The 26,829-nt window shown below is 37.5% G+C and overlaps 1 protein-coding gene across 3 annotated transcripts in view; it reads right to left on the reverse strand.

Moving 5' to 3' along the window:
• wdr61 (WD repeat domain 61) overlaps positions 1-25,066 on the reverse strand; it is a 58,646-nt gene extending 33,580 nt beyond the window's left edge. The window contains exons 1-5 of one of the 3 annotated variants that reach the window (XM_042108863.1): positions 24,950-25,045; positions 10,706-10,763; positions 10,399-10,463; positions 10,268-10,295; positions 9,586-9,691 (exon numbers count right to left, since the gene is read on the reverse strand). In XM_042108863.1, the coding sequence (XP_041964797.1) occupies positions 9,586-9,691; positions 10,268-10,295; positions 10,399-10,410 (146 nt within the window). In that variant the 5' untranslated portion in view covers positions 10,411-10,463; positions 10,706-10,763; positions 24,950-25,045. Of the gene's footprint in view, positions 1-9,585; positions 9,692-10,267; positions 10,296-10,398; positions 10,464-10,705; positions 10,764-20,467; positions 20,490-24,949 lie in introns of those variants that run through there. The other 2 variants (XM_042108862.1, XM_042108864.1) reach the window with 2 other exon arrangements.
• Between the last annotated feature and the right edge of the window lie 1,763 nt (positions 25,067-26,829).

Here is a 26,829-nt window from a genome sequence, read left to right on the forward strand (position 1 = left end):
TGCTAGCAAACATTAGAGCCATTCCAACTGTCAGTTATCGTCAACTATCTACCTAAATAATTTAACCATTTAAACTATCCACCTATTTAACTGTTCAGTCATTCCAACTATATTAAACCTCATCTACTTAGCAACCAATATAGTTTGTTTTTACTCTGTATGATATTTTACATCATATTTTTGCATTTTCATGCACTGTATTTCCTTCAGGAAATGCTTTTCTAGTTATTATTCTTCTTCTAACGCACTTAATGCAGCTTCAACCGTTTAACGTAGAAACTTCATTCAAACTATGTTACGTAGGTCTTACTTATGACATGTGGGCTTTGTATTTTTCACCTTTGTAACTTTTATACTTTTTAAACTATTAATTAAAAACAAATCAAAATTTCCCCATTGACTTAACATTATGATTATGACATCACAATACGGCCGTTAAGCAATTAGAATCCTATGGCAGGTGTTCGGGCCACCTGGACCAACTGCCAGTCTCAGGCTTTAAGCATACAAACTGGCCCTATTAAGACTACACATCCTGTTCAACTGCTTCCTCTGCCTAAAACTGTTTCAAAATAAAAGTCCTCACTACAATATTTCACTGTTAAACAATTTAACCCTTTAAACTACTGAACTTTTTAACTGTTCAGCCATTGTAACTGTTACTTATCATCAACTATGACTCCTACCCACTGTAGCTAGTTAGCTAAGTTAGCTAAGTCACATGGTTAGCATAGTTAGCATGCTAGCATGTTAGCATGCTAATTAGCATTTTTAGCAAAACTGCTTAAAATTATTAGCTAAGTTAGCTAAGTCATATGGTTAGCATAGTTAGCATGCTAGCATGCTAGTTAGCATTTTTAGCAAAACTACTAAAACAATTAGCTAAGTTAGCTAAGTAACATGGTTAGCATAGTTAGCATGTTAGCATGCTAGTTAGCATTTTTAGCAAAACTGCTTAAAATGATTAGCTAAGTCACATGGTTAGCATGCTAGTTAGCATTTTTAGCAAAACTGCTTAAAATGATGAGCTAAGTCAGCTAAGTAACATGGTTAACATACTTAGCATTTTAACATTGTTAGCATGCTAGTTAGCATAGTAACTTGGTTAACATTATTATCTTTGTTAACATAGTTAGCATAACTGCTAGCAAACATTAGAGCCATTCCAAGTGTCAGTTATCGTCAACTATCTACCTAAATAATTTAACCATTTAAACTATCCACTTATTTAACCGTTCAATCATTCCAACTATATTAAACCTTATCTACCAAGTAAATCATTTACCTATATAAACTATCCACCTATTTAACTGTTCAGTCATTCCAACTATTTTAAACCTCATCTACCTAGCAACCAATATAGTTTGTTTTTACTCTGTATGATATTTGACATCATATTGTTTGCATTTTCATGCACTGTATTTCCTTCAGGAAATGCTTTTCTAGTTCTTCTTCTTATTCTTCTTCTTCTAACGCAGTTAATGCAGCTTAAACCGTTTAACGTAGAAACTTCATTCAAACTATGTTACGTAGGTCTTATTTAGGACATGTGGGCTTTGTATTTTTCAGCTTTGTAACTTTTATACTTTTTAAACTATTAATTAAAAACTAGTCAAAATTTCCCCATAGACTTAACATGGGCTGATGACATCACAATAGAGCCGTTAAGCAATTAGAATCCTATGGCAGGTGTTCGGGCCACCTGGACCAACTGCCAGTCTCAGGCTTTAAGCATACAAACTGGCCCTATTAAGACTACACATCCTGTTCAACTGCTTCCTCTGCCAAAAACTGTTTCAAAATAAAAGTCCTCACTACAATATTTCACTGTTAAACAATTTAACCCTTTAAACTACTGAACTTTTTAACTGTTCAGCCATTGTAACTGTTACTTGTCATCAACTATGACTCCTACCCACTGTAGCTAGTTAGCTAAGTTAGCTAAGTAACATGGTTAGCATAGTTAGCATGCTAGCATGCTAGTTAGCATTTTTAGCAAAACTGCTTAAAATGATTAGCTAAGTTAGCTAAGTCACATGGTTAGCATAGTTAGCATGCTAGTTAGCATTTTTAGCAAAACTGCTTAAAATGATTAGCTAAGTTAGCTAAGTCACATGGTTAGCATAGTTAGCATGTTAGCATGCTAGTTAGCATTTTTAGCAAAACTGTTAAAAATGATTAGCTAAGTTAGCTAAGTAATACTGTTTTATACTAAAATACTTTTTAACTGTTCAGCCATTGTAACTGTTATTTGTCATCAACTATGACTCCTACCTACTGTAGCTAGTTAGCTAAGTTAGCTAAGTAGCATGGTTAGCATGCTAGCATGTTATCATGCTAATTAGCATTTTTAGCAAAACTACTAAAAATGATTAGCTAAGTTAGCTAAGTAACATGGTTAGCATAGTTAGCATGCTAGCATGTTAGCATGCTAGTTAGCATTTTTAGCAAAACTGCTTAAAATGATTAGCTAAGTCAGCTAAGTAACATGGTTAGCATAGTTAACATGCTAGTTAGCATAGTTAGCATAACTGCTAAAAATAATTAGATAAGTTAGCTAAGTCACATGGTTAGCATAGTTAGCATTTTAACATTGTTAGCATGCTAGTTAGCATAGTAACTTGGTTAACATTATTATCTTTGTTAACATAGGTAGCATAACTGCTAGCAAACATTAGAGCCATTCCAAGTGTCAGTTATCATCAACTATCTACCTAAATAATTTAACCATTTAGAGTATCCACTTATTTAACCGTTCAATCATTCCAACTATATTAAACCTTATCTACCAAGTAAATCATTTATCTATATAAACTATCCACCTATTTAACTGTTCAGTCATTCCAACTATATTAAACCTCATCTACCTAGCAACCAATATAGTTTGTTTTTACTCTGTATGATATTTGACATCATATTTTTTGCATTTTCATGCACTGTATTTCCGTCAGGAAATGCTTTTCTAGTTACAGTGCATGAAAATGCACTGTACTGTTCTTCCTAGGCTTCTTCTTATTACAGTGCATGAAAATGCACTGTACTGTTCTTCCTAGGCTTCTTATTACAGTGCATGAAAATGCACTGTACTGTTATTCCAAGGCATTTTATTATTACAGTGCATGAAAATGCACTGTACTGTTATTCCAAGGCTTTTTCTTCTTCTTATTCTTCTTCTTCTAACGCAGTTAATGCAGCTTAAACCGTTTAACGTAGAAACTTCATTCAAACTATGTTACGTAGGTCTTATTTAGGACATGTGGGCTTTGTATTTTTCAGCTTTGTAACTTTTATACTTTTTAAACTATTAATTAAAAACTAGTCAAAATTTCCCCATAGACTTAACATGGGCTGATGACATCACAATAGAGCCGTTAAGCAATTAGAATCCTATGGCAGGTGTTCGGGCCACCTGGACCAACTGCCAGTCTCAGGCTTTAAGCATACAAACTGGCCCTATTAAGACTACACATCCTGTTCAACTGCTTCCTCTGCCAAAAACTGTTTCAAAATAAAAGTCCTCACTACAATATTTCACTGTTAAACAATTTAACCCTTTAAACTACTGAACTTTTTAACTGTTCAGCCATTGTAACTGTTACTTGTCATCAACTATGACTCCTACCCACTGTAACTAGTTAGCTAAGTTAGCTAAGTAACATGGTTAGCATAGTTAGCATGCTAGCATGCTAGTTAGCATTTTTAGCAAAACTGCTTAAAATGATTAGCTAAGTTAGCTAAATCACATGGTTAGCATGCTAACATGCTAGTTAGCATTTTTAGCAAAACCTCTTAAAATGATTAGCTAAGTTAGCTAAGTCATATGGTTAGCATAGTTAGCATGTTAGCATGCTAGTTAACATTTTTAGCAAAACTGCTTAAAATGATTAGCTAAGTTAGCTAAGTCATATGGTTAGCATAGTTAGCATGCTAGCATGTTAGCATGCTAGTTAGCAATTTTAGCAAAACTACTAAAAACAATTAGCTAAGTTAGCTAAGTAACATGGTTAGCATAGTTAGCATGCTAGCATGTTAGCATGCTAGTTAGCATAGTAACTTTGTTAACATTATTATCTTTGTTAACATAGTTAGCATAACTGCTAGCAAACATTAGAGCCATTCCAACTGTCAGTTATCGTCAACTATCTACCTAAATAATTTAACCATTTAAACTAACCACCTATTTAACTGTTCAGTCATTCCAACTATATTAAAGCTCATCTACTTAGCAACCAATATAGTTTGTTTTTACTCTGTATGATATTTTACATCATATTTTTGCATTTTCATGCACTGTATTTCCTTCAGGAAATGCTTTTCTAGTTCTTATTCTTCTTCTAACGCATTTAATGCAGCTTCAACCGTTTAACGTAGAAACTTCATTCAAACTATGTTACGTAGGTCTTACTTGGGACATGGGTGCTATGTATTTTTCAGCTTTGTAACTTTTATACTTTTTAAACTATTAATTAAAAACTAGTCAAAATTTCCCCATAGACTTAACATGGGCTGATGACATCACAATAGAGCCGTTAAGCAATTAGAATCCTATGGCAGGTGTTCGGGCCACCTGGACCAACTGCCAGTCTCAGGCTTTAAGCATACAAACTGGCCCTATTAAGACTACACATCCTGTTCAACTGCTTCCTCTGCCAAAAACTGTTTCAAAATAAAAGTCCTCACTACAATATTTCACTGTTAAACAATTTAACCCTTTAAACTACTGAACTTTTGAACTGTTCAGCCATTGTAACTGTTACTTGTCATCAACTATGACTCCTACCCACTGTAGCTAGTTAGCTAAGTTAGCTAAGTAACATGGTTAGCATAGTTAGCATGCTAGCATGCTAGTTAGCATTTTTAGCAAAACTGCTTAAAATGATTAGCTAAGTTAGCTAAATCACATGGTTAGCATGCTAGCATGCTAGTTAGCATTTTTAGCAAAACCTCTTAAAATGATTAGCTAAGTTAGCTAAGTCATATGGTTAGCATAGTTAGCATGTTAGCATGCTAGTTAACATTTTTAGCAAAACTGCTTAAAATGATTAGCTAAGTTAGCTAAGTCATATGGTTAGCATAGTTAGCATGCTAGCATGTTAGCATGCTAGTTAGCAATTTTAGCAAAACTACTAAAAACAATTAGCTAAGTTAGCTAAGTAACATGGTTAGCATAGTTAGCATGCTAGTTAGCATAGTAACTTTGTTAACATTATTATCTTTGTTAACATAGAAAAACTGTTTCAAAATAAAAGTCCTCACTATAATATTTTACTGTTAAACAATTTAACCCTTTAAACTACTGAACTTTTTAACTGTTCAGCCATTGTAACTGTTACTTGTCATCAACTATGACTCCTACCCACTGTAGCTAGTTAGCTAAGTTAGCTAAGTAACATGGTTAGCATAGTTAGCATGCTAGCATGCTAGTTAGCATTTTTAGCAAAACTGCTTAAAATGATTAGCTAAGTTAGCTAAATCACATGGTTAGCATGCTAGCATGCTAGTTAGCATTTTTAGCAAAACCTCTTAAAATGATTAGCTAAGTCATATGGTTAGCATAGTTAGCATGTTAGCATGCTAGTTAGCATTTTTAGCAAAACTGCAAAAAATGATTAGCTAAGTTAGCTAAGTAACATGGTTAGCATAGTTAGCATGCTAGTTAGCATAGTAACTTTGTTAACATTATTATCTTTGTTAACATAGAAAAACTGTTTCAAAATAAAAGTCCTCACTATAATATTTTACTGTTAAACAATTTAACCCTTTAAACTACTGAACTTTTTAACTGTTCAGCCATTGTAACTGTTACTTGTCATCAACTATGACTCCTACCCACTGTAGCTAGTTAGCTAAGTAACATGGTTAGCATAGTTAGCATGCTAGCATGCTAGTTAGCATTTTTAGCAAAACTGCTTAAAATGATTAGCTAAGTTAGCTAAATCACATGGTTAGCATGCTAGCATGTTAGCATGCTAGTTAGCATTTTTAGCAAAACCTCTTAAAATGATTAGCTAAGTTAGCTAAGTCATATGGTTAGCATAGTTAGCATGTTAGCATGCTAGTTAGCATTTTTAGCAAAACTGCAAAAAATGATTAGCTAAGTTAGCTAAGTCACATGGTTAGCATACTTAACATTTTAACATTGTTAGCATGTTAGTTAGCATAGTAACTTGGTTAACATTATTATCTTTGTTAACATAGTTAGCATAACTGCTAGCAAACATTAGAGCCATTCCAACTGTCAGTTATCGTCAACTATCTACCTAAATAATTTAACCATTTAAACTATACACCTATTTAACTGTTCAGTCATTCCAACTATATTAAACCTCATCTACCTAGCAACCATTATAGTTTGTTTTTACTCTGTATGATATTTTACATCATATTTTTGCATTTTCATGCACTGTATTTCCTTCAGGAAATGCTTTTCTAGTTCTTATTCTTCTTCTTCTAACGCACTTAATGCAGCTTCAACCGTTTAACGTAGAAACTTCATTCAAACTATGTTACGTAGGTCTTACTTAGGACATGGGTGCTATGTATTTTTCAGCTTTGTAACTTTTATACTTTTTAAACTATTAATTAAAAACTATCAAAATTTCCCCATTGACTTAACATTATGATTATGACACCACAATACGGCCGTTAAGCAATTAGAATCCTATGGCAGGTGTTCGGGCCACCTGGACCAACTGCCAGTCTCAGGCTTTAAGCATACAAACTGGCCCTATTAAGACTACACATCCTGTTCAACTGCTTCCTCTGCCAAAAACTGTTTCAAAATAAAAGTCCTCACTATAATATTTTACTGTTAAACAATTTAACCCTTTAAACTACTGAACTTTTTAACTGTTCAGCCATTGTAACTGTTACTTGTCATCAACTATGACTCCTACCCACTGTAGCTAGTTAGCTAAGTTAGCTAAGTAACATGGTTAGCATACTAGCATAGTTAGCATGCTAATTAACATTTTTAGCAAAACTGCTTAAAATGATTAGCTAAGTTAGGTAAGTCACATGGTTAGCATAGTTAGCATGCTAGCATGCTAGTTAGCATTTTTAACAAAACTGCTGAAAATGATTAGCTAAGTCACATGGTTAGCATAGTTAACATGCTAGTTAGCATTTTTAGCAAAACTGCTTAAAATGATTAGCTAAGTTAGCTAAGTCACATGGTTAGCATAGTTAGCATGCTAGCTAGCATTTTAAGCAAAACTGCTAAAAATGATTAGCTAAGTCACATGGTTAGCATGCTAGCATGTTAGCATGCTAGTTAGCAGTTTTAGCAAAACTGCTTAAAATGATGAGCTAAGTCAGCTAAGTAATATGGTTAACATACTTAGCATTTTAACATTGTTAGCATGCTAGTTAGCATAGTAACTTGGTTAATATTATTATCTTTGTTAACATAGTTAGCATAACTGCTAGCAAACATTAGAGCCATTCCAACTGTCAGTTATCGTCAACTATCTACCTAAATAATTTAACCATTTAAACTATCCACCTATTTAACTGTTCAGTCATTCCAACTATATTAAACCTCATCTACTTAGCAACCAATATAGTTTGTTTTTACTCTGTATGATATTTTACATCATATTTTTGCATTTTCATGCACTGTATTTCCTTCAGGAAATGCTTTTCTAGTTCTTATTATTTTTCTTCTTCTAACGCACTTAATGCAGCTTCAACCGTTTAACGTAGAAACTTCATTCAAACTATGTTACATAGGTCTTACTTAGGACATGTGTGCTATGTATTTTTCAGCTTTGTAACTTTTATACTTTTTGAACTATTAATTAAAAAACTATTAAACATTTCCCCATAGACTTAACATTGGCGATTATGGCATCACAATAGGGCACTTGGAATCCTAAGCCAAGTGTTCCGGCCAGAGCCATATGGTTCCGGCCACCTCCAGCAACTGTTTGTCTCAGGCTTTAAGCATACAATCTGGCTCTCTTAAGACTACAGATCCTGTTCAACTGTTTCCTCTGCCCACAACTGTTTCAAAATAAAAGTCTCCACTACAATAATTCCCTATTAAATAATTTAACCATTTAAGCTATCCAACTATTTAACTGTTCAACTACTGATACTTAGCCACCATGGACACCCTAGCAACAACATAGCAACGACTTCAAGTACCCTAGCAACAACCCAACTATTTAACTGTTCAGCCATTCCAACTGTCAGTTGTCATCAACTACAACTCCCGCCAACTGTTTCCTCTGTCCTCAACTTCAAAATAAGTCCTCAATACAATAATTCGCTATAAAATAATTTAACTATTTAAACTACTCAACTATTTAACTGTTCGGCCATTCCAACTGTCAGTTGTCATCAACTATGAGTCCCCGCCAGCTTTTTTCTCTATCTGACCTCCATCTTTTTACCTAGATTATATTTTAGACAATATACGACAATATTTCATTCAGCAGCCATTTTTGCATTTTCATGCACTCGTAATTCCCTGGAATTACATTCTCTAGTTCTTATTGTTCTGAGAATTGCTTAAAAAGCTTAAACTGTTTACCATGTTGTTAGTAGCTTTGGTTAAAAATGCGTCAGCCAAATGTAATGTAATGTAAAGTAAAATGTAGTAGCCTAAGACTTCAGCCTCTGGCAAGCTCAGAAGGGGACAGCAAGTGACTGGTAGCTTGAGAGTGACGTGTTGAGACCCATTAGGACAACGATTTTTCATTGACAACAGTATTAAACCAACCAACAATATAAAATATTAAGAAGAGCTTTTTAATTTGATTGAGTTAAATCGAAACAATGTCTTTTAGTGCTCGTGAACTAATGGCCATAGGCTACTGGTAGGCAATTATTATCCTGGCCATAATTTGAGGTTTTACGGGTAGGCCTATATGTGATATGCCTCTGAATCGTGTGATGCGTCCGAACAGCGGCATCTGGTCGTTGAATGTCATCGCGCTATTTATCATCGTTTGCCAAACATTCTAATTCAAAATTGTAAATCTTACACAAAAGTATAAAATAATCTAAACTTCATTCACTCTCCGTGTATAGATCAAGACAGACTTGCGGAACAGGCTGCAGGGCAACAGTCTACCAAAGGGCCCTTGAATTGTTTTTTTAAAACTAAGGAGAATACCCTGTAGCGATGCTAGAAGTCAGCTCTGCCATAAGCAGTGACTGTGATCACCTTTGCACATTTTGAAAATGTTGTTTTGCACTTTCTTTTGCACTTCAGTGTTGTATAGTTGGTAGTGTTTGTTAAAATTGCACACATTAATTCACTGTTTTTGTTTCAGTTATGTCGTTTAGCACTTTTTAACCCAAATATTTGTAAATTTTTGTATAGTGTTGTATAGTTTGTATGGTGTTTGTTAAAATTGCACATTGCAGCTGTTATTTTGATAAATAATTGTTATACACAATTGTATAAATAATAACGTTATGAATTGCATCCACAAATCAGCAGCCTTTTAACTGTGTTACAATTGCAAGGGTTCCCTTCGATCAAATTCTATGGGAAACACTGCAAACTATGTTACAAAGGTGTAGTGGTGATTAGCAACCAGAATAAAAAAAAAAAGTTATATACAAAACTCTTACCATTTCCAGACTTTCACCATGTCATCCAAAGACCCAGTCACTATGGTCTCTGATGCATCTGTTTGACTTTTACCCCAAGCAGCTGTCCATATGGCATCATCATGAGCTTTACACACACCAGGTAAAGAAGGTGTAATGATACAGGCAGTCAACAGCACATCAAACATGAAATTGACATAATTACACTACCACAGATAACTGGATCTATCACTGCAAAAGAACAAGTTGTGCTCTTTTATCCGATTGTGTTTCATGTAGGGTTAACAGACAGTGATTAGTGCAATGCTGTAATCCTTCTATACGTAACTTGCCAACAGCTTATCATGTAATGTTAGGATCTGTTCCCATTGTTGTAACACCATACAGATCACTTGGAAAACAGGGCTAACCACATTCACTTGTTGAGCTATAGTGTTGATGCTGAAATTCAGCGATACAGCAATCTGCAAATTGGTAATATTATTGACCTGCTTTATAAATTCTGTTTTATCGTCTGTATGTTATTGTTTAGTACAAAAGCATAGAAGAAGAAGAACTAATGTCCCCGGAGCAACTTGGGGTTAAGTGCTCAAGAGGCACGACTGGAAATTAAACAATTAAACCCACCACTTTTCACTAGCCCAGCTCCTTATACTACCATCGTTACTGGTAAATTTGACAAGTAGCCACATACAGTACTCACCATGCTCCTGTTTGAAAAGTATGCTGTACTGTAATAAAAACAACATTGAGGGAATAAAACAACTATAGTGCATGACTTGTGTGTGAAAATAGACTGTTTTTAGATTTTTACAATTATTTTCCATAAATTACCTGAGTACTCATTACCCCTTTCACTGTACTCTTCAAGGCTGTTACTGTAATCCGGAAAGTCACTTCTAAACACAAAAAGCAAATACAAAACAGAAAAACAAAACAAAATTAAAACCACATCAGAGACGAAGCACCAACACATCAGATCACTCGATATTTAATTTTCAGCTGTAAAATTAACCCTCTGGAGCCTGGGACTCATTTGTTACTTCTGAAATGCTCTGTGTCACATTGGCATCATATTAGTTGATATGGAACATTACATTACATTGCTCATGGTAATAACTAATTCAGTGATGTGACTCACTCCAGTATTATTGTTGCTATCTTCACTCCTGAACGTGGTAATTTGAGGAGTTTGCCCGCTTCAAATGGAGAAAAAGAAAAAGATATATTCACTGTAACTCTATGGCTCTGTTCGAAAAGAGTAAAACTGCTGCCTTAAAGATATCTAAATGGGGAGCGAGGCAGCAAGTGCAGTTCAAAAACAGAAGAAAAAAATGCTGGTTTCTAAGATATCTTAAAAACTACCCCAATAACAGTTGCTTTTGAAAGCAGCATTGATGTATCCTTCTTGCTCCCTACTACCCAAAATCCTTTGTGTCAATCTCTGATATAGCTGTGAAAAGTAAACGAAGATGGCGGATAACACTGGTGACAGCTGCTGAATTTGCTGAAATGTGATCTGTTTGACATTTTTTTGCTTAAATTTACTATCTTATTAGATCATTGTTGTAACTATTGATAGCGTCTGGTCTGGTATATGTGTGGTCCTTAATCTTAAGTCCTTTCACTCGTAGGGCTTTGTTATATTCCGATTTTGCCGAGTTTGTAAGTTACCAGCTAGTGTTGCATTGCTCTGTTCGTTGGTGTTTGCTGCTGTGCACAACGTGTATGTTTTGCCGCTTTGTGTCATCGTGTTAACCTGCTCGCGTTGTTGTTACAAATAAGAAATAGGCTACCGTTTCTTTTAATTAGTTTTAGTGTACAGTCAGTCCTTTCAGGCAAGTCACTCAGCAGTGGTGTAGTGTAGGCTATAGCTGGATTTACTGTGATGTAGTAGTTAGCTGTAGTGGGTATACTGTACTGTGATCAACCCCAAATGTTAATACGTATCCTTGTTTATTATAAGTACCGAGATGGTGATGCTTTTTAAGTGGGTATACTGCATAGTCCTGCGTATCACATAGACTAGGCTACACCAGAGCCATAGAGATGGCTATGGGCTACACCACTGCGAGTCGGCGGTCATCTTGTAACGGTCGGTTTCCACACACCGAAATTTCGCTTCACTCTCATAGACTTCTGAAGTTCGCCTACAAAAAAGCTGCCATCTTTGACATCCGGTATCTGGCGATTTTTCCTATGGGAAAATAACATGGGGAGAGAATTATTGCACTCTCACGGGGACGAAGAAGTCTGAAATACAGACGTTTTGCTCAACACACTTGTCCTCTGCCTTCGAGTGGTAGTCTACAGTAATCAGTGAGCAACTTAGATTTTTGCTATCCCAGAGCTAACTTGCAATGTAACTTGCCATAGGTAGTTAGCTTAAATTAACACCCTGATCTCCTTATATAGGCAAAGATGGCAGTTTTGGTTCCTTTTTGTAAGCAAACTTCAGAGGTCTCTTGGGAAGCATACAGGAAGGGGCGGAATATGTGTAGTAGGCTATACACAGCTGCCATACTGGCTTTACAAACTAACCCCATGCATTTCAATGGATGCTGTGTCTCCCCATTAGAACTTCTCTGGGCTACAATGCATCAAGTCAAAAGCTGGGATAAATATACAAAAACTTTGTTCTCTTAATCTAGATTCGTACACCAAAGCCATGGAAAAATGTCAGCGGCTGATGGACACTTCCAGCATTGAGGCGGAAGAAGATGCATGCGTCCACAAAAGGCAGTGTAGGGTCAAGTGATGGTAAGACCTCTTAAGTGCAGACTACATTATTTACACAATTCAAATATTCCTTTTGCAATCAGTACAGATTGTATGGTCTTTTATGATTTTTTTTAGGTCAGCAGATGTCACTGCCTCCACCACCTGAGTTTTTTTTTTAAGCGATTGCCTATTATAATGCCTGCCACTTCATCTTGGGACCCAGTTGAAGGTACAGTGGCTTTGAATTTTTCATTTCCAATTAAATACAATTTCATGACAAGGAGCTTGAGAGTAACTAACTTTTTTTGTTGTAAACAGCAGAAGTGACATCACACAAAGGGAGGTGGCTCGGCCATGGAGATGGAAATGAGCGGTAAGAAGACTCGCTTAATTTATTCGTATGCAAGTATATAATGTATAACAACTAAAACTGACACCATCCATTTTTCTTTAGCAATGAAGACATCCATTATCTGCATGGCACAGTGGATGGACGCATTTGAGGAGAAGATGAATGAGCTGCTCATGCTCTTAAGGAGCTCCTAGTCACTCTGTTCCAGTCGATGAGAGAGAGAGAGATAGAGAGATAGATAGATACTTTATTGATCCCCAGGGGAAACTCCAGGTCTCAGTAGCATAGACATCACACACACATTCACTAACAGCAGAAAAAAGTAATTAAAAGTATGTAATATAAAAAACACAACTAAGCAATAAGGACAGTAGAAGATAAAGAATATACTAAATATACTAAAATACAAATTATACTAAATAACACTAAATGAATTCTAAAAACAGTATCCACATAGTGGGTGATTAATCAATCAAGAGGTGCTTGCAATGACTGAGGCAGGGACTGAGCCTGTGATTCTCTGTGCATAGTAAGGTATGGTAAGGTGCTCTGTGTGAGTGAGTGTCATGGTGATGGTGCAAATGAGTAAGTCCAACAGTGCAAGAATAAAGTCTATATATATATATATATATATATATATATATATATATATATATATATATATATAACTATATTAAGAAAAAGTATAAGTGTGGCCACAGTTCGGCTGTGGCATGGAGGGAGGGGTTATGCATATGTGCTAATATAGCACGCAAACAGTGAGGCAGAAAGACAGTCTCTCTCTCCTCTTCCCTTAAGTGAAGCATTGAACAGTTAAATGGCCCTGGGGACAAATGACTTCCTCAGTCTGTCTGGCAGTGAGCGAAGTCACCAGCTGATCAGGCTCTTCTGCTTTACAATAGTGCTGTGAAGTGGATGACACTCATTGTCCAAGATGTTGATCAGTTTGTTCTTTTGTCAGATCTCTTTTGTCAGGGTCCTTTTGTCAGATATTGAAGTGATACACTCCAGTTCAGCTCCCACTACAGAGCCAGCTTTCCTTACCAGCCTGTCAAGTCACCCCGCATCCTTCTTCTTTGTGCTTCCTCCCCAGCATACCACTGCATAGAAGAGGACGCTGGCAACAACAGACTGGTAGAACATCCTGAGGAGCTTGCTGCACACATTGAAGGACCGCAGCCTCCTCAGGAAGTACAGCCTGCTCTGCCCTTTCTTGTAGAGTGCGTCAGTGTTGGCTGACCAGTCCAGTTTATTGTCCCAGTTGAGACCCAGATACTTGGAGGTGCTTACCACCTCCACATTGACCCCATCAATGGAGACTGGTAGCAGAGTGGGCTTAGACCTGCGGAAATCCACCACCATCTCCTTGGTCTTTGAAGTGTTGAGTTGAAGATGATTGAGTTTGCACCATTGCACAAAGTCCTCCACAAGGCTTCTGTACTCTTCCTCCTGCCCGTTCCTGATACACCCCACAATTGCAGTATCGTCAGAAAACTTCTGCATGAGGCATGACTCGGTGTTGTAGCAGAAGTCAGATGCGTACAGGGTGAACAGGACTGGAGAGAGCACAGTTCCCTGTGGTGCTCCGGTGCTGTTGATCAGTGTCAGAGAGACAGTTCTTCAGTCTGACGAACTGGTCGCTCGGTCAGGTAATCTGTAATTCAGGTTACCAGGTGAGCGTCCACACCCATCTGCAAGAGCTTGTCTCCCAGTCTGAGGGGTTGGATGGTGTTAAAAGCACTTGAGAATATCAAAGAACATGATTCTCACAGCACTTTTCCCCTTGTCTAGGTGAGAATGTGTCCTGTGTAGAAGATAAGTGATGGCATCGTCCACGCCCACTTTCTCCTGGTATGCAAACTGTAATGGGTCTAGTGCATGGCGTGAGAGGGGGAAAAAAGTCCGCAACACCAGTATATGCTCCCAAGTTATAGTTTAATTACCGTGACGTTTCGGGCCCACTCAAGCCCTTCATCAAACGTCACGGTAATTAAACTATAACTTGGGAGCATATACTGGTGTTGCGGACTTTTTTCCCCTCTCTCTCATCGTAAGTGTTTTGTCCAGCACCCAGGATTAGATCGGGATGTGCGTGCGTTTTTTCCTCTTTATACTGTAATCTAGTGCATGGCGTACCTGGGGTCTGAGCATACCTACTGTACGGCTACATCGATATGTGAAGCCCCGTATTGGAATAAAACTGAAATGAACCGGTCGTTATATCGATTTACGTGTTACAAATCGGTTCATAACCTTTTCTGCTCGCTCAGACTCTGAATTACGTTGCAAGCAGCGCGTTCATCCCACTTCCTGTTTTGAAACTACACATGGCACGGATTTGTGGGTAATGAAGTTCGTTTTGGGCTACACTCATTGGCCAAAATAGACAAAGGACTTCATTACCCATACATCTACTGCAACTTAAGCACGTGACAACTCGCACTCTGTCGGTGTTTGACAGATTTTACTCTTTTGTTTGTCAAAATCCAGCGCGAAATTAAACACTTACTATACCATTCCTAAACGGCAACGATAGTCTGTAGAGTAGCCTTACGTTTGATGAAGGGATTTCCTTAATGTTAAAGAATAATTTGGCCCTTGCTGCTAAAACGATGTACAAATTATTATTTTGTTCATATTCACTCAGACTTGGAACAAAATAGGCCCAGTTAATTAATATGTAGGCCTATGTTGTTCTTGTAGGCTATGAGAAAAGGCCAAGATTGTCTTAAGCACCGTTTTATTTTATTTCGGTATTGTCTTACCTCAACAATAGGCTACAGCTCCTTGAAAACAATCAGATATAACTCTATAAAATCTAAAAAGTCTATAAAAATGTATTTTTATGTTGTATTTGGCTGCTTTGTTTGGCTGAAATGTAGACTATTCTTTTTTCATTTCAATACAATATATGATACAAACCTCAGTTTAGATAATCATATTCACACATTTGTTTTTGCCTAATTGACATGACCATGATAATTTATAATATAAAATTAATGTGCACCTTAAGCAAATGATAAAAAATCTTTCAGAATGCTTTCCATTCTTCAACTGCATCGAACTGCATCGCATTGAATCGTACTGAATCGTTTTTTATGAACATGTATCTTTTCTTGTATCAAATCGTGCCCATGTATCTAGATGTGAATCGTATCGTCTTTTACATGAGAGATTCACACCCCTAGTTAAAAAACATCGTTGTTTTAGAATTTCTGAACAAAAGTGGTGATAATTGGGGGTGTTACGATAGCTATTAATATCAGTGAGTCCCACTCTAAGTCTAAGTCTGAGTCTAAGTTTGTCACCCAACAAACCTAGATATTAATTTTAATACATGTTTCTCCATGGCATACTGGAGTTGTTCAACGGATTCTAAATGAAATCAGGTCCGTGACTCTGTAAAAGAGCCTCTTGGGTTGTAACTTTTACAGACAGGCTTATAGCTACCATTGAAGTTCTACTCTACTCCGGTCTTAGCTGTCGGACTTAGCAACAGTAACTAAGGGGGGCGGGACTTCGCGAAAGGTCAATTCTAATGGAACTGCAACCAATTTCGATACAATGAGGCTTGATAGGAAGTGCCAAGGCTCTCCGTAGACGGGCTCTGCCCATAGACAGTAAAAGAAATGGACGAACAGACTCCGTCACTCTCAATGGGAGGGCACTGAGTCATTTTTCAGTTGGTCCCCCCAGTACTGCGCAGACTCGCACTTAACTTCGTGACGTTAGCCATCGAACTGAATCTTGTAACTCATATGATAGATACACAGAAATTCTTCTCACACTTCCTTTGCCTTCAAAGTCATCAAAGTTAAACATTTATTTATGTATTATTATTAATATCATCCTCACAAGTAATATCAAGTCGTGTTAATGTTGAAACTACCACACATGATCATCTTCAAAAACAGTCATGGCAAAACAAAACAAAAAAGTTATAGCTTCTAGTCTTGAAGCTAATCTTCTTTCCACTTTTCTGACCTATGGTCAATCCATCGAAAACCTCTGAAATGATTATTGTTGAACTACTGTTTTTCATTAGGTTTACTTGCCTCTATGCTTTACCTTAACATACAATGCTATTGTAGGCTACATAGCTTTGTTCACGAGTTTCCGTGCTGACTGGACTACGCTTCTTATCCAAACAATACGGTTATCTCCCTTCAGTGCGTTAGCTTCCCTTCAACCGGACATGCTAAACATTCTTCTTACGGGAACCTAACGTTACGTACGAGGTAGTCGAGTCTTGTTTTGCCTTTTATTGTTTATGTAGATGACACAGAAGCTAAAATATCGGCACATGATATATGTTATATGAAGTTATGGGAGTTCAAAAAAATCCTAAATGAATGGCCGTTCTATGGGGTTAGCAGAGAGTTGATAACCACCGCTACATCGATGCTTCTACTTCCGGGAATTCGCCTGCCCCCTTGGCTCTGCCCATAGACAGTAAAAGATATGGACAGAGTCATCACGTAGACGTCAATCGAGGCAGGTGAAGCAAATTTCAACCGTTTCCTGTTGGTTGACGAGGCTTTCTGTGCAGGCTCAGGGGACGTAAATGTAACATAGGCACGTAGTCTGACTTGTGTAACTCTTGTGATAGCTGCACCGAGAGATTGGGTATGTAGCCACTTACTTCGTTACCACCATGTCTACATTACTGTTCTAAATGTCCTAGTTGTTCGTAGATAAATGTGATTTAATATAAACAGCACTCGCCACATTCATAGCCTAGGTTACTGTCAATCCATCAAAACTTCGCTGAAATGTTGTGCTCCGATGCTTTCGTTCTTATCCAGAGAATACGGTTATCTTGCTCCTGTGCGACGCTTTCACCTGCTTTGGCTGTATGCCTATAGAGAGCCGAAGTCACGCCCTTCTACTTCCGGTCCATGGGACCTAACTTTCAAAAAAAGATGAACGGGAGTTAATGGAGAGATAACAATTTTTTGGTCCAGTTTGAATTGTGCCACGAACTTCACATATGATGTGTGTGAATTTAAAAGATAATTTTTCACGTCAAGAAAGTACTGTTGTTCGATAGACTTCAAAAGTTATGTAGGTTTTGTGCGAATCCACTCAGTGGACTACATCTCTCGTCTCGAACGATGTACGTCACCAACGTAATGAAACGATAAGAGCTGTTATGCTAGTTAATGGTTGCATCTTGCTGCCTGCTATGTCACTTAACAGTATGTAATGTAGAGTCTATGGGCTCATGGTATTTTCTTCGGCAAGGAAAGCCCAATTAAGACCTGTTGCTGGTATGCTTGTACAATCTAGTGTGGCTGTGAATGAGCTAACGTCACTAGCGCGACTGATGGGTTTGTAGTCGTTGGAATTACGATCTTTCACAATGTTGTAATTCAATAGTTACGAAACAAACTGCAAATGTCTTTACATGAAAATTTGTCTTTAAAATTGACAAACATCATATGGGTAATTCAAGGCACAAGTCAACCGGGACCAGAAAATAATTTCTTTTTCGCCATAGACTACCGTTACATTTTTTTGAAAGATAGGTCCCATGGAGGCAAACGGAAGGGGCGGGACTATTACATCACTTTAGCATTGATTTCGGAAAAAGTGTATTACTCAGCTGGTAAGTCAGTTACGAGGTTATGACGCCAATCAAACAATGTTGTATTACTCCGAAAATAGAAAAAGTTCATATAAAGGCTTAAAACACTTCAGCTGTAATGTTATTTGATGTCAATAGTGGCGCCAAATTGAATGGGGTTCAATGGGGATGGCTAGGTGAACTGGTCTACTATTTAGCCTCAGATCTGCCATAGTGTCTACACCAGGGGTCTCAAACTCAAATGAGCTGGGGGCCAATTCTGCCAACGTCATCTGATTGGAGGGCCGGCTATTTCTGAAAATGCAATGTTCTTTTTTTCAAATACCACACAAAACTGCAAAAAGAAAGTGCAAGTGTTTTTATCTAGTTTTAGACACCTGTGCTAGCAACCTTAGCCTATAAATAAAATAATGATAAAATAAATATTAATACAAATTATAAAATAAATGAAAAACATAAAAAACAGGTATGTGTGTGTGTTTCACACCAAATAAAAATATTTCCTCTCATAACTAGGCATCAGGGTTAAGAAAGCAACACCATTGGATTTTTATATCAAAATTTAAAAGGCCATGGCTTGAAAGTGGTCAGAGATAAAGTTATACTGTAAATGTAAAAATCTTTGAGTAAAACAAAAGTTTATGAAGGGGGTACATTTACCCATCTAATTTGTCACTGGATGGCAAGCACCTCAAATTATGCACCTTTCAGTAAATACTGGATGAACATATGTAAGCAGGTTTACTTTCCTTTTTTCATATTACCCACATAACAAATTAACAGAAAAACACCTAAGATGTATACCAACACCTAAGATGTTGTGGTTTAGTAATAGATTACTACAATATAGGCCTACAATAAAGTATTCTGGTCAAACAGTTCCTATCGCGGGTAATCTGCAGTACCCAGAAGTTCGCATCATATTGCGGGTGACTTTGTAGTTCTTTAGAGCCCTATTTCTACTAGCCCTGCTGTCTGTACCACATCCATTACGGACACTATCATCACGATTACCACTGCAACCTCCAAGCTATGTTGGGCAGAGGGTCGAAACAAGCATGGTATGCTTAGTGGACACCGTTGTATACACGCACCTCCATTCACAGACGCACCGTGACTATCACTGTCATAGACGATAATAATCTCCAAAAGGATATTCTCCTTCAGAATTAGAATAGGTGAATAAGCTTACCTAAGACATTTTTCAACATTTGGTGTAGGCCTGGCTATTTCTGCTTAATTTCTGCTTCAATTTCTGCAACACTATGGCCTGCATCGCTTCCGCGTCATTACAAATGCACGTCTTTGTGTTTCTCCCGTGTAATACAAGTATTTCCTGAAAACTTTGCGCAGCGATTTTGGGTTTGAATCAAGCTCTGGATGTCTTGCACATAGTGGAGCAGAGTAGGCCTACAAATGAGATTTGTCCCCCGTACCTGGATCTATCGTCTATTTTAATCAGTATCGTTGTTTGTCGCAATTAATAGCCTCAAGGGCCGGATTACATTATTATTTTGTCATACGTCGCGGGCCGGAATTGGGCAGGACGCGGGCCGGATTTGGCCCGTGGGCCGGGTGTTTGAGACCCCTGGTCTACACTCTCCGAACGTTCGCCTGCCCCCTTGGCTCTGCCATAGGCAGCCCGTACTGACAATGGGAAGTGAACAGGTTCTCCGTAGGGGAAACACAAATTCCATGAGGAACCAAATCGAGTGTTTCACCGGCAAAATATTCTTTGGTCACCGCTAGTCTACGGTTCCCATTGACTCCATTCATCACATAAACGTCACTTTCAATTGGCCATTAAAACACCGCTGTCTCGCTATCCGGCAAAATATTCTTTGGGCGCCCATTGACTTACATTGAACACATGTAAACAAAACCTCAATTATGTGCTCAAACTAACGCCGCTGCCTTATGACAACAACCATTCCACTTTCATACGAAACTACATTTTTGTACAACATTTATCCAGCAAAAATTACAGAATTTGGATCAAGTAATGTGGAGAAATATCGATATTAAGAAAATCCCTGCTGCATGACGCCGAGTTAATGGCATTTCCCCTTGTCCGTATAACAGGTCACGTCGGTGGCCGTTTTCCCTCACATGTCAGAGTAATGACATTCAAAAACTTACCTTTATATCACATTACAATTTATAAAGGAACGAAATGTCAAAAGAATTAAGCAATATGTTAGCTGGATGACACGAATATTAGTAAGGAAAAACAAGATTTTTACCGTAATGTCCAGTGAAATTACATATGTTGTGGCGCTATTGCGCCGCACGGCCAGCAGATGACATCATTGCACTACAGCAACCAGGAGCCAGCAATAAACCTAGACACTCGAGATTTTAGGGACGTTGTCAGCCACAACGCACCATCTGAAAATCTGAATTGTGAAGTAGACCTACTCCATAGTCACGTGTGCCTGATCATTCATTCCATGTCAATAGAACAAACCAAATTAGAATAGGCTAGTAAAGCAATATTACATACAATGGATATACTGTATGTGTGTGTGCATACATATACATATATATATATATATACACACACACACACATACATACAGAAAGAGAGAGAGAGCAATACAGAAGTTTTTGCTGTATGTAAACACACTTGTCACGCTACATTTATATGTGTATGTATGTATTGTGTGTGTGCATATATATGAGAGAGGAATACAGAACAGGTCGTCGGTTTTACTGAACTGCAGTTATTGCTTTTAAACAGTTAGTGCTGCATGTAAACACACTTGTCACGCATTTATATGTGTATGTATGTATGCAATGTGTGTGTGTGTATATACAGAGAGAGAGAGAGAGAGAGAGAGAGAGAGGGCAATACAGAAGAGTTTTTGCTGTATGTAAGCACACTTGTCACGCTACATTTATATAAATGCACAAATAGGCTGACACCAGACATAATTTCACTGCATTTCTCACTTCCAGTAACTATATGCATGTGACAATAAACTTCCTTGTATCCTTGTATCCTTGTAACAGCTGTGCTGCTACAACCTTGTTACTCTTTGATACAGTGGAATAAACCTATTACATGTACCAGTTAATTACTTACATGTACATATGACATGTATGTTGTGTCTTCGATGTCTTGGAACAGGTCTACTAATTCACCACATCAACTTATTGCTCTTTGATACAGTGGCATAAGTACTAAGTACTTGGTCAATTCCATGGAAAATTACGTTTTTTCTAACATCCATAACGCCAATAAAATGTGATGGTATGGTATGATGTGAATGATTACATGAAATTTGAGCATTTGCTATTTTTGGCTGAAGAATGTACATGAGAAAAAATGCACAAAAAATGAATAGTAACATTCACATCATACAAATGCCAAGGCATTTCACTGGCGTTATGGATGTGACAAAAAGTCAATTTTCTGTGGAATTGCCCACTTACAATTACATATTACATTACATGTTGTGTCATTGGTGTCTTGGAACATGTCTGCCATTACCCTACATACTGTAGTACATGTATCAACTGTGTTATTTATTACTCTTTTGATACAGTGGAATAAACCCATTCAAATAAAGTGTACCACTTAAGTACTTACATGTACATATTATATACATCCTGTCAATGATGTCATGCATCCTGTAATTGATGTGTTGAAACGTGTCTGCTGTTACACCACACAGTACATGTGAATTAGTAGACCTGTTCCAAGACATCAAAGACACAACATACATGTCACATGTACATGTAAGTAATTAACTGGTACACTTAATAGGTTTATTCCACTGTATCAAAGAGTAACACGGTTGTAGCAGCACAGCTGTTACATGTACACTGAAGACAATGAGGCCTTGACTGGAGCTAAGAATGATTTGTATATCAAATCTTTCATGACCAGATTTACCCCATCCAGCAGGTCTCAGGTCAGCTCTTTGCCTCTGATGAAAATTTAGGCAAATTGGCAACGTTTTGTAAAAGCACTCAGTATTACAATGTAACAACTATAGCCTATGTAGGTACCCACAAATACATAATGCAAGTACAATGATAGTACAGTACCTGATAGTACATGTTGTTACACAGGTTGTACCACTGTACCTAATTAGGTAGGTACACTGTAACAGCGACACATTAAAATAAAGTGTTGCCGATGAATTTCCCCAGTAGTGGACAATAAAGACTTCTCTTCTAGCCTACACGTCACATGTAGCCTACTAGAAGTGATGGTTCATAAATTAACCCTCCAACTTTGCTGATGCACAGAACAGGTGTGCTGAGCTTTGTTTTTGGCTCTTCAAAGTGGTGTAAGTAGCCTATAGGCAGGTGGTGAGACAGGTCAAGAAATATGGTGCAGTGAAACACAATACAGTTGATTTTCAGTAGGTGGTTTAGAGTAGTATAAATGAAATATAAATATGTGCACTGTATTACCTTATAAGAGCAGAATAAATATGGCTATGAATAACAATGTCAGTTGATATTATTTTAAATGTTGGTGACACTACATTAATAAGGAGAATACCAATAATAAACAATAATGTGAATGCAATATCAATGGGCAATAAATGCAAATCAACAAATACTATAACATACAAACAATGACTCAGAACAGCCTAAGTGCATGGTGAACAAATATGTCTTTACACCCCTGTTGACAGGTGCATGCAAAAACACAGAAAGCAGACAAGGATTTTGTTTTTATAACACATGTAATAAGCAATGAACATTTGAAGATGTATTGTTTTGTTCTTCTAACATCAATAGTAGTTGTGCAGAGGTTGTAACATAATGATAAATACATGCTGCCTGTCACATTATGAATATATACTCTGTCTTGTCTTGCACATCAGAAGCAGCAGCACTATGCTATTACATCGTTCACCGTAGGGACTAGTATGAGGGAGACTGAGCTGCCAATCTCTCTTAACAGGTCCTGCATCATATCTACAAATATCTGTTCTGCTCTGCACAAACATAAGCAGGGTCTGATTTAGCGTGGCAGAGTGCTGATTGACAATAACATGGTTCCCTGCAGTGTTTGGTGGATTCCCATTGATGTTTGTGCATTCTGTTTGACTGTACATTTTATGTGTGGCATCTCATTCCTCAGTTGTCTAACATGTTTTCTGACGGCCACTGATTGCATTAGCAGCTGAAAGACCAACTTCTAACAAGGTCCCAAATGTGGATACACCCATTAACAGTCCATGCGACCAATGACATCTGGATCAACTACAAACCTTTGATTGATTTTCAACAATGAACAATTAGTTCAGTGTAATATGTTCAGCTCTCTCCCCCATCTTAATAAGTCAACATTATATGATATGACCCTATTTTTACATTATAGCCTACATATGTTATAGCCTAACCCTTATCTATAGGTGACTGATGAGATTCATGTTAGCATATATTCATTGGCGCCACAATTAATATTGGAGCTATTTCACTGTCGCCGACCCAGACGTGCTTGGTAGCCTAGGCTACGTAGTCATAGGCCAACATGAGACTTAAGCCCCCGTGTTGTCATGACTTAGGCTAACCTATGTTCTTACTGTTGTTATTATCTGTGGGACATATTGTCTTTGGAACACAATTGTAGGCTAGGCCTATATTTGATTTTCAGTAAGCTTATATATCAATGATAAAGCTTCTTTACTTTTTTGGTGTAATTATTTAGTTTTTTTTTTTTTATCTATGTAGGTTATTTCTTTAATGTTACATTATTAATTTGTTAATACATGGAATAAATCACCACAAACACACGCGACTGTAGCCTATTGGCTTCTTCTGTAGCCTACCCGGCTTGCGCAGCGTGGCTAACAACGCCCCTAAAACAAGTGTAACCGTCGGCTCCTCTAGGCTTATTACTTAAACGAAGTTACAGCAGCTATTAGGCCCGAGGTGCAGTGAAATGGCGTCATCTGGTGGTCATACAATTCACCCGCTCTTGGACCCGAAGTGCAGGAGAAGTGGATATTCAACCACGCCATCCTTCAGGTCGCAGCGACACGTATGTGTACTTTATGTGCTTTGTCATGCTGCCATCTAGTAATTATTTGGGTAAGCCATCTGATAAATTGTGTTTTTCTTTTTATACTTCGTACCTTTATAAATTGAAGTGTATCATGAAGGTACCTTTTTCAATGTCATTACTCTGACATTAGTCGACCATAAATTTGGGCAATGGGCACATTGTTAGGGGTTGACACTTTGCATAAGATTTCTCCACATTACTTCATCCAGATTCTGTGATTTTTGTTGTATAAATGTTGTACAATTATGTAGTTTCGTATCAAAGTGGAATGGTTGTTTTCATAAGTCAGCGGCGTTAGTTTGAGCACATAATTGACGTTTTGTTTACATGTGTTCAATGTAAGTCAATGGGAGCCGGAAATCCATAAATTGCGACGTCCAAACAATCTTTTGCCGGATAGCGAGACAGCGGTATTAAAACCTGCATGAACCTCCTGCAATGGTTTAATTTCTACATATGTCAGATCACCTTTATCACTGTAATTTACTAAGCGCTCCTTAAGCATCTTTTTAATTAGGTCTACTCGTTTGAATTCACAACTTAACTGCGGCTAGCTAGCCTTCTCCCCGCTTTTTTCGTGCTAATGCAAACAAACATGCTGTCTCACTGTTTGAATAATTTCAAATGTAGAAGCTACCCGCATATCGGAGGACTATTTTTATTAGCTTCATATTAAGAGCAACTTACAACTTACCTGCTTGTTACAAGGTTCGATCATTGACTTAAAGACAGCTGGGTTAGATACAGATCACACAGCGCGTGTTCCTTACAGGTAACAACAACTTCTTCTTCTTCTTTGAATTTTAACGGCAGCTAGCATCCAACTAGTTGCATTACTGCCATCTACAGGACTTTTAATGCATTACACTATATTCTGATAAATAACCAGTATCCATTAAAAACTTAAAGAAAATTCTTTTTCCCCTCCCACTTGACCTTATTTCTAAAATACCTTTTAGAGATAGATCTTCTACTCCAATCTCTCTCAAATCTCTGAACAACTCTTGTCTGTGGGAATCATAGTTTTTACAGGACATTATAACATGATGCACTGTCTCCAGCTCCTGACAAGAACACAATCCATTTCTGATGTTTTCCTAAAACAAAGAGAGTACTGTTCAGAAATGTATGTCCTATTCTCAATCTTGCAAGAATAATTTCCTCCTTACGTCTCATCCCCTTTTTAGAAACATTAACTGAGTCAATTACCCTACTAGATATAGAAAAAAGGTGCCTCCCTTTGTTTTCTTGTTCCCAAAGCTGTTGCCATTGTAAAATAATTTCCTGCCACACAATACTTTTGCCTTCTGACTTAGACAGATTTATGTGGACATCTATACAGTAGCTTTCTTTTCCACAGCTTTCTTGGCTAACTTATCAGCCTTTTCATTTGACCTAATGCCCACATGAGCTGGAACCCATAAAAAAAAGAAAAATCTACCCCCCTCCTTTTTACATCTCTTATTACCAGTAGAATCTCATATATAAGGTCTTGACGGCTCTTTGATAACCCTTTCCCTAAACTATTGATAGCTGATACAGAATCACTACATATCAACACTTTACGAGTTTGAATCTGTTCAGTCCATTGCACTGCCATCAAGATTGCATATAACTCCACTGTAAATACACTAAGAAAATTTGAAGTTCTTTTAAAGGTTTGCATATTCCAACCCTGAACAACAAAAGCTGCCCCTGAAGCACCAGATTCTTGATCCTTTGATCCATCTGTAAAAATTAATAAATGCTCTTGATAATTTTCTTGTACATGACACTGAAATACATGCACCAAATCCATCTCAGGATTTTCAGACTTAAACTTAAGCAGCTCTAAATCTTTCTTTGGGACCTCTAGTTGCCATAATGGAATTGAAGGCCACATTACTCCTGAACAGAAGCTCTTATCTAGAATAGACAGTTCTTGTGCCACAGTCTCCCCTGTCCATCCAAAACATGACAGATTTGCCACTTCTCTCTCCCAGCTTGGTTGAATAGCAACTTTAACTGGGTGATCACACCCTTGACCCATTAAATTGACCCAGTAGTTTGCCTGCAGCTGTTTTCTTCGCAAGTATAATGGCATCTCTCCTGTTTCTATCTGTAAAGAACACACTGGTGAAGAGCGCACGGCTCCTGTACAAATTCTTAGCGCTTTTGCTTGGACTACATCTTGTCCAGCTAAAACTGACTTGGCTGCAGATCCATATGCCAGACACCCAGTAACAACAACTTCTTCTTCTTCAGGGTTTAATAGCGGTTTGCAAACCAACTCATAGGTGCTCTACCGCCACTCAGTGGAGAAGCCCCTGGCTGGAGCAGAGTGCAGCCAACATTCTGCATGTCCGTCAACTATGGTACTTTTCTTGTCCCTGGAAGAAATAACAAAAACTAAAAAACATTTCTTCTTTTTTTGTCACGCTTACTACATCATAAGAGCTTCACAACTTATGAAAAAATAATCATGGCTCAATCATTCTTTTTTTTTTTTATGCAATAGCCTATGAGGCCTTTTATGCATGATTTTTCCCTCTGTCCCTAAGCCAGACTTTGGATATTCAACCTCCATTAATTCTA

Source organism: Alosa sapidissima, chromosome 11 (genome assembly GCF_018492685.1).
Source record: "Alosa sapidissima isolate fAloSap1 chromosome 11, fAloSap1.pri, whole genome shotgun sequence".
NCBI lineage: Eukaryota > Metazoa > Chordata > Actinopteri > Clupeiformes > Clupeidae > Alosa > Alosa sapidissima.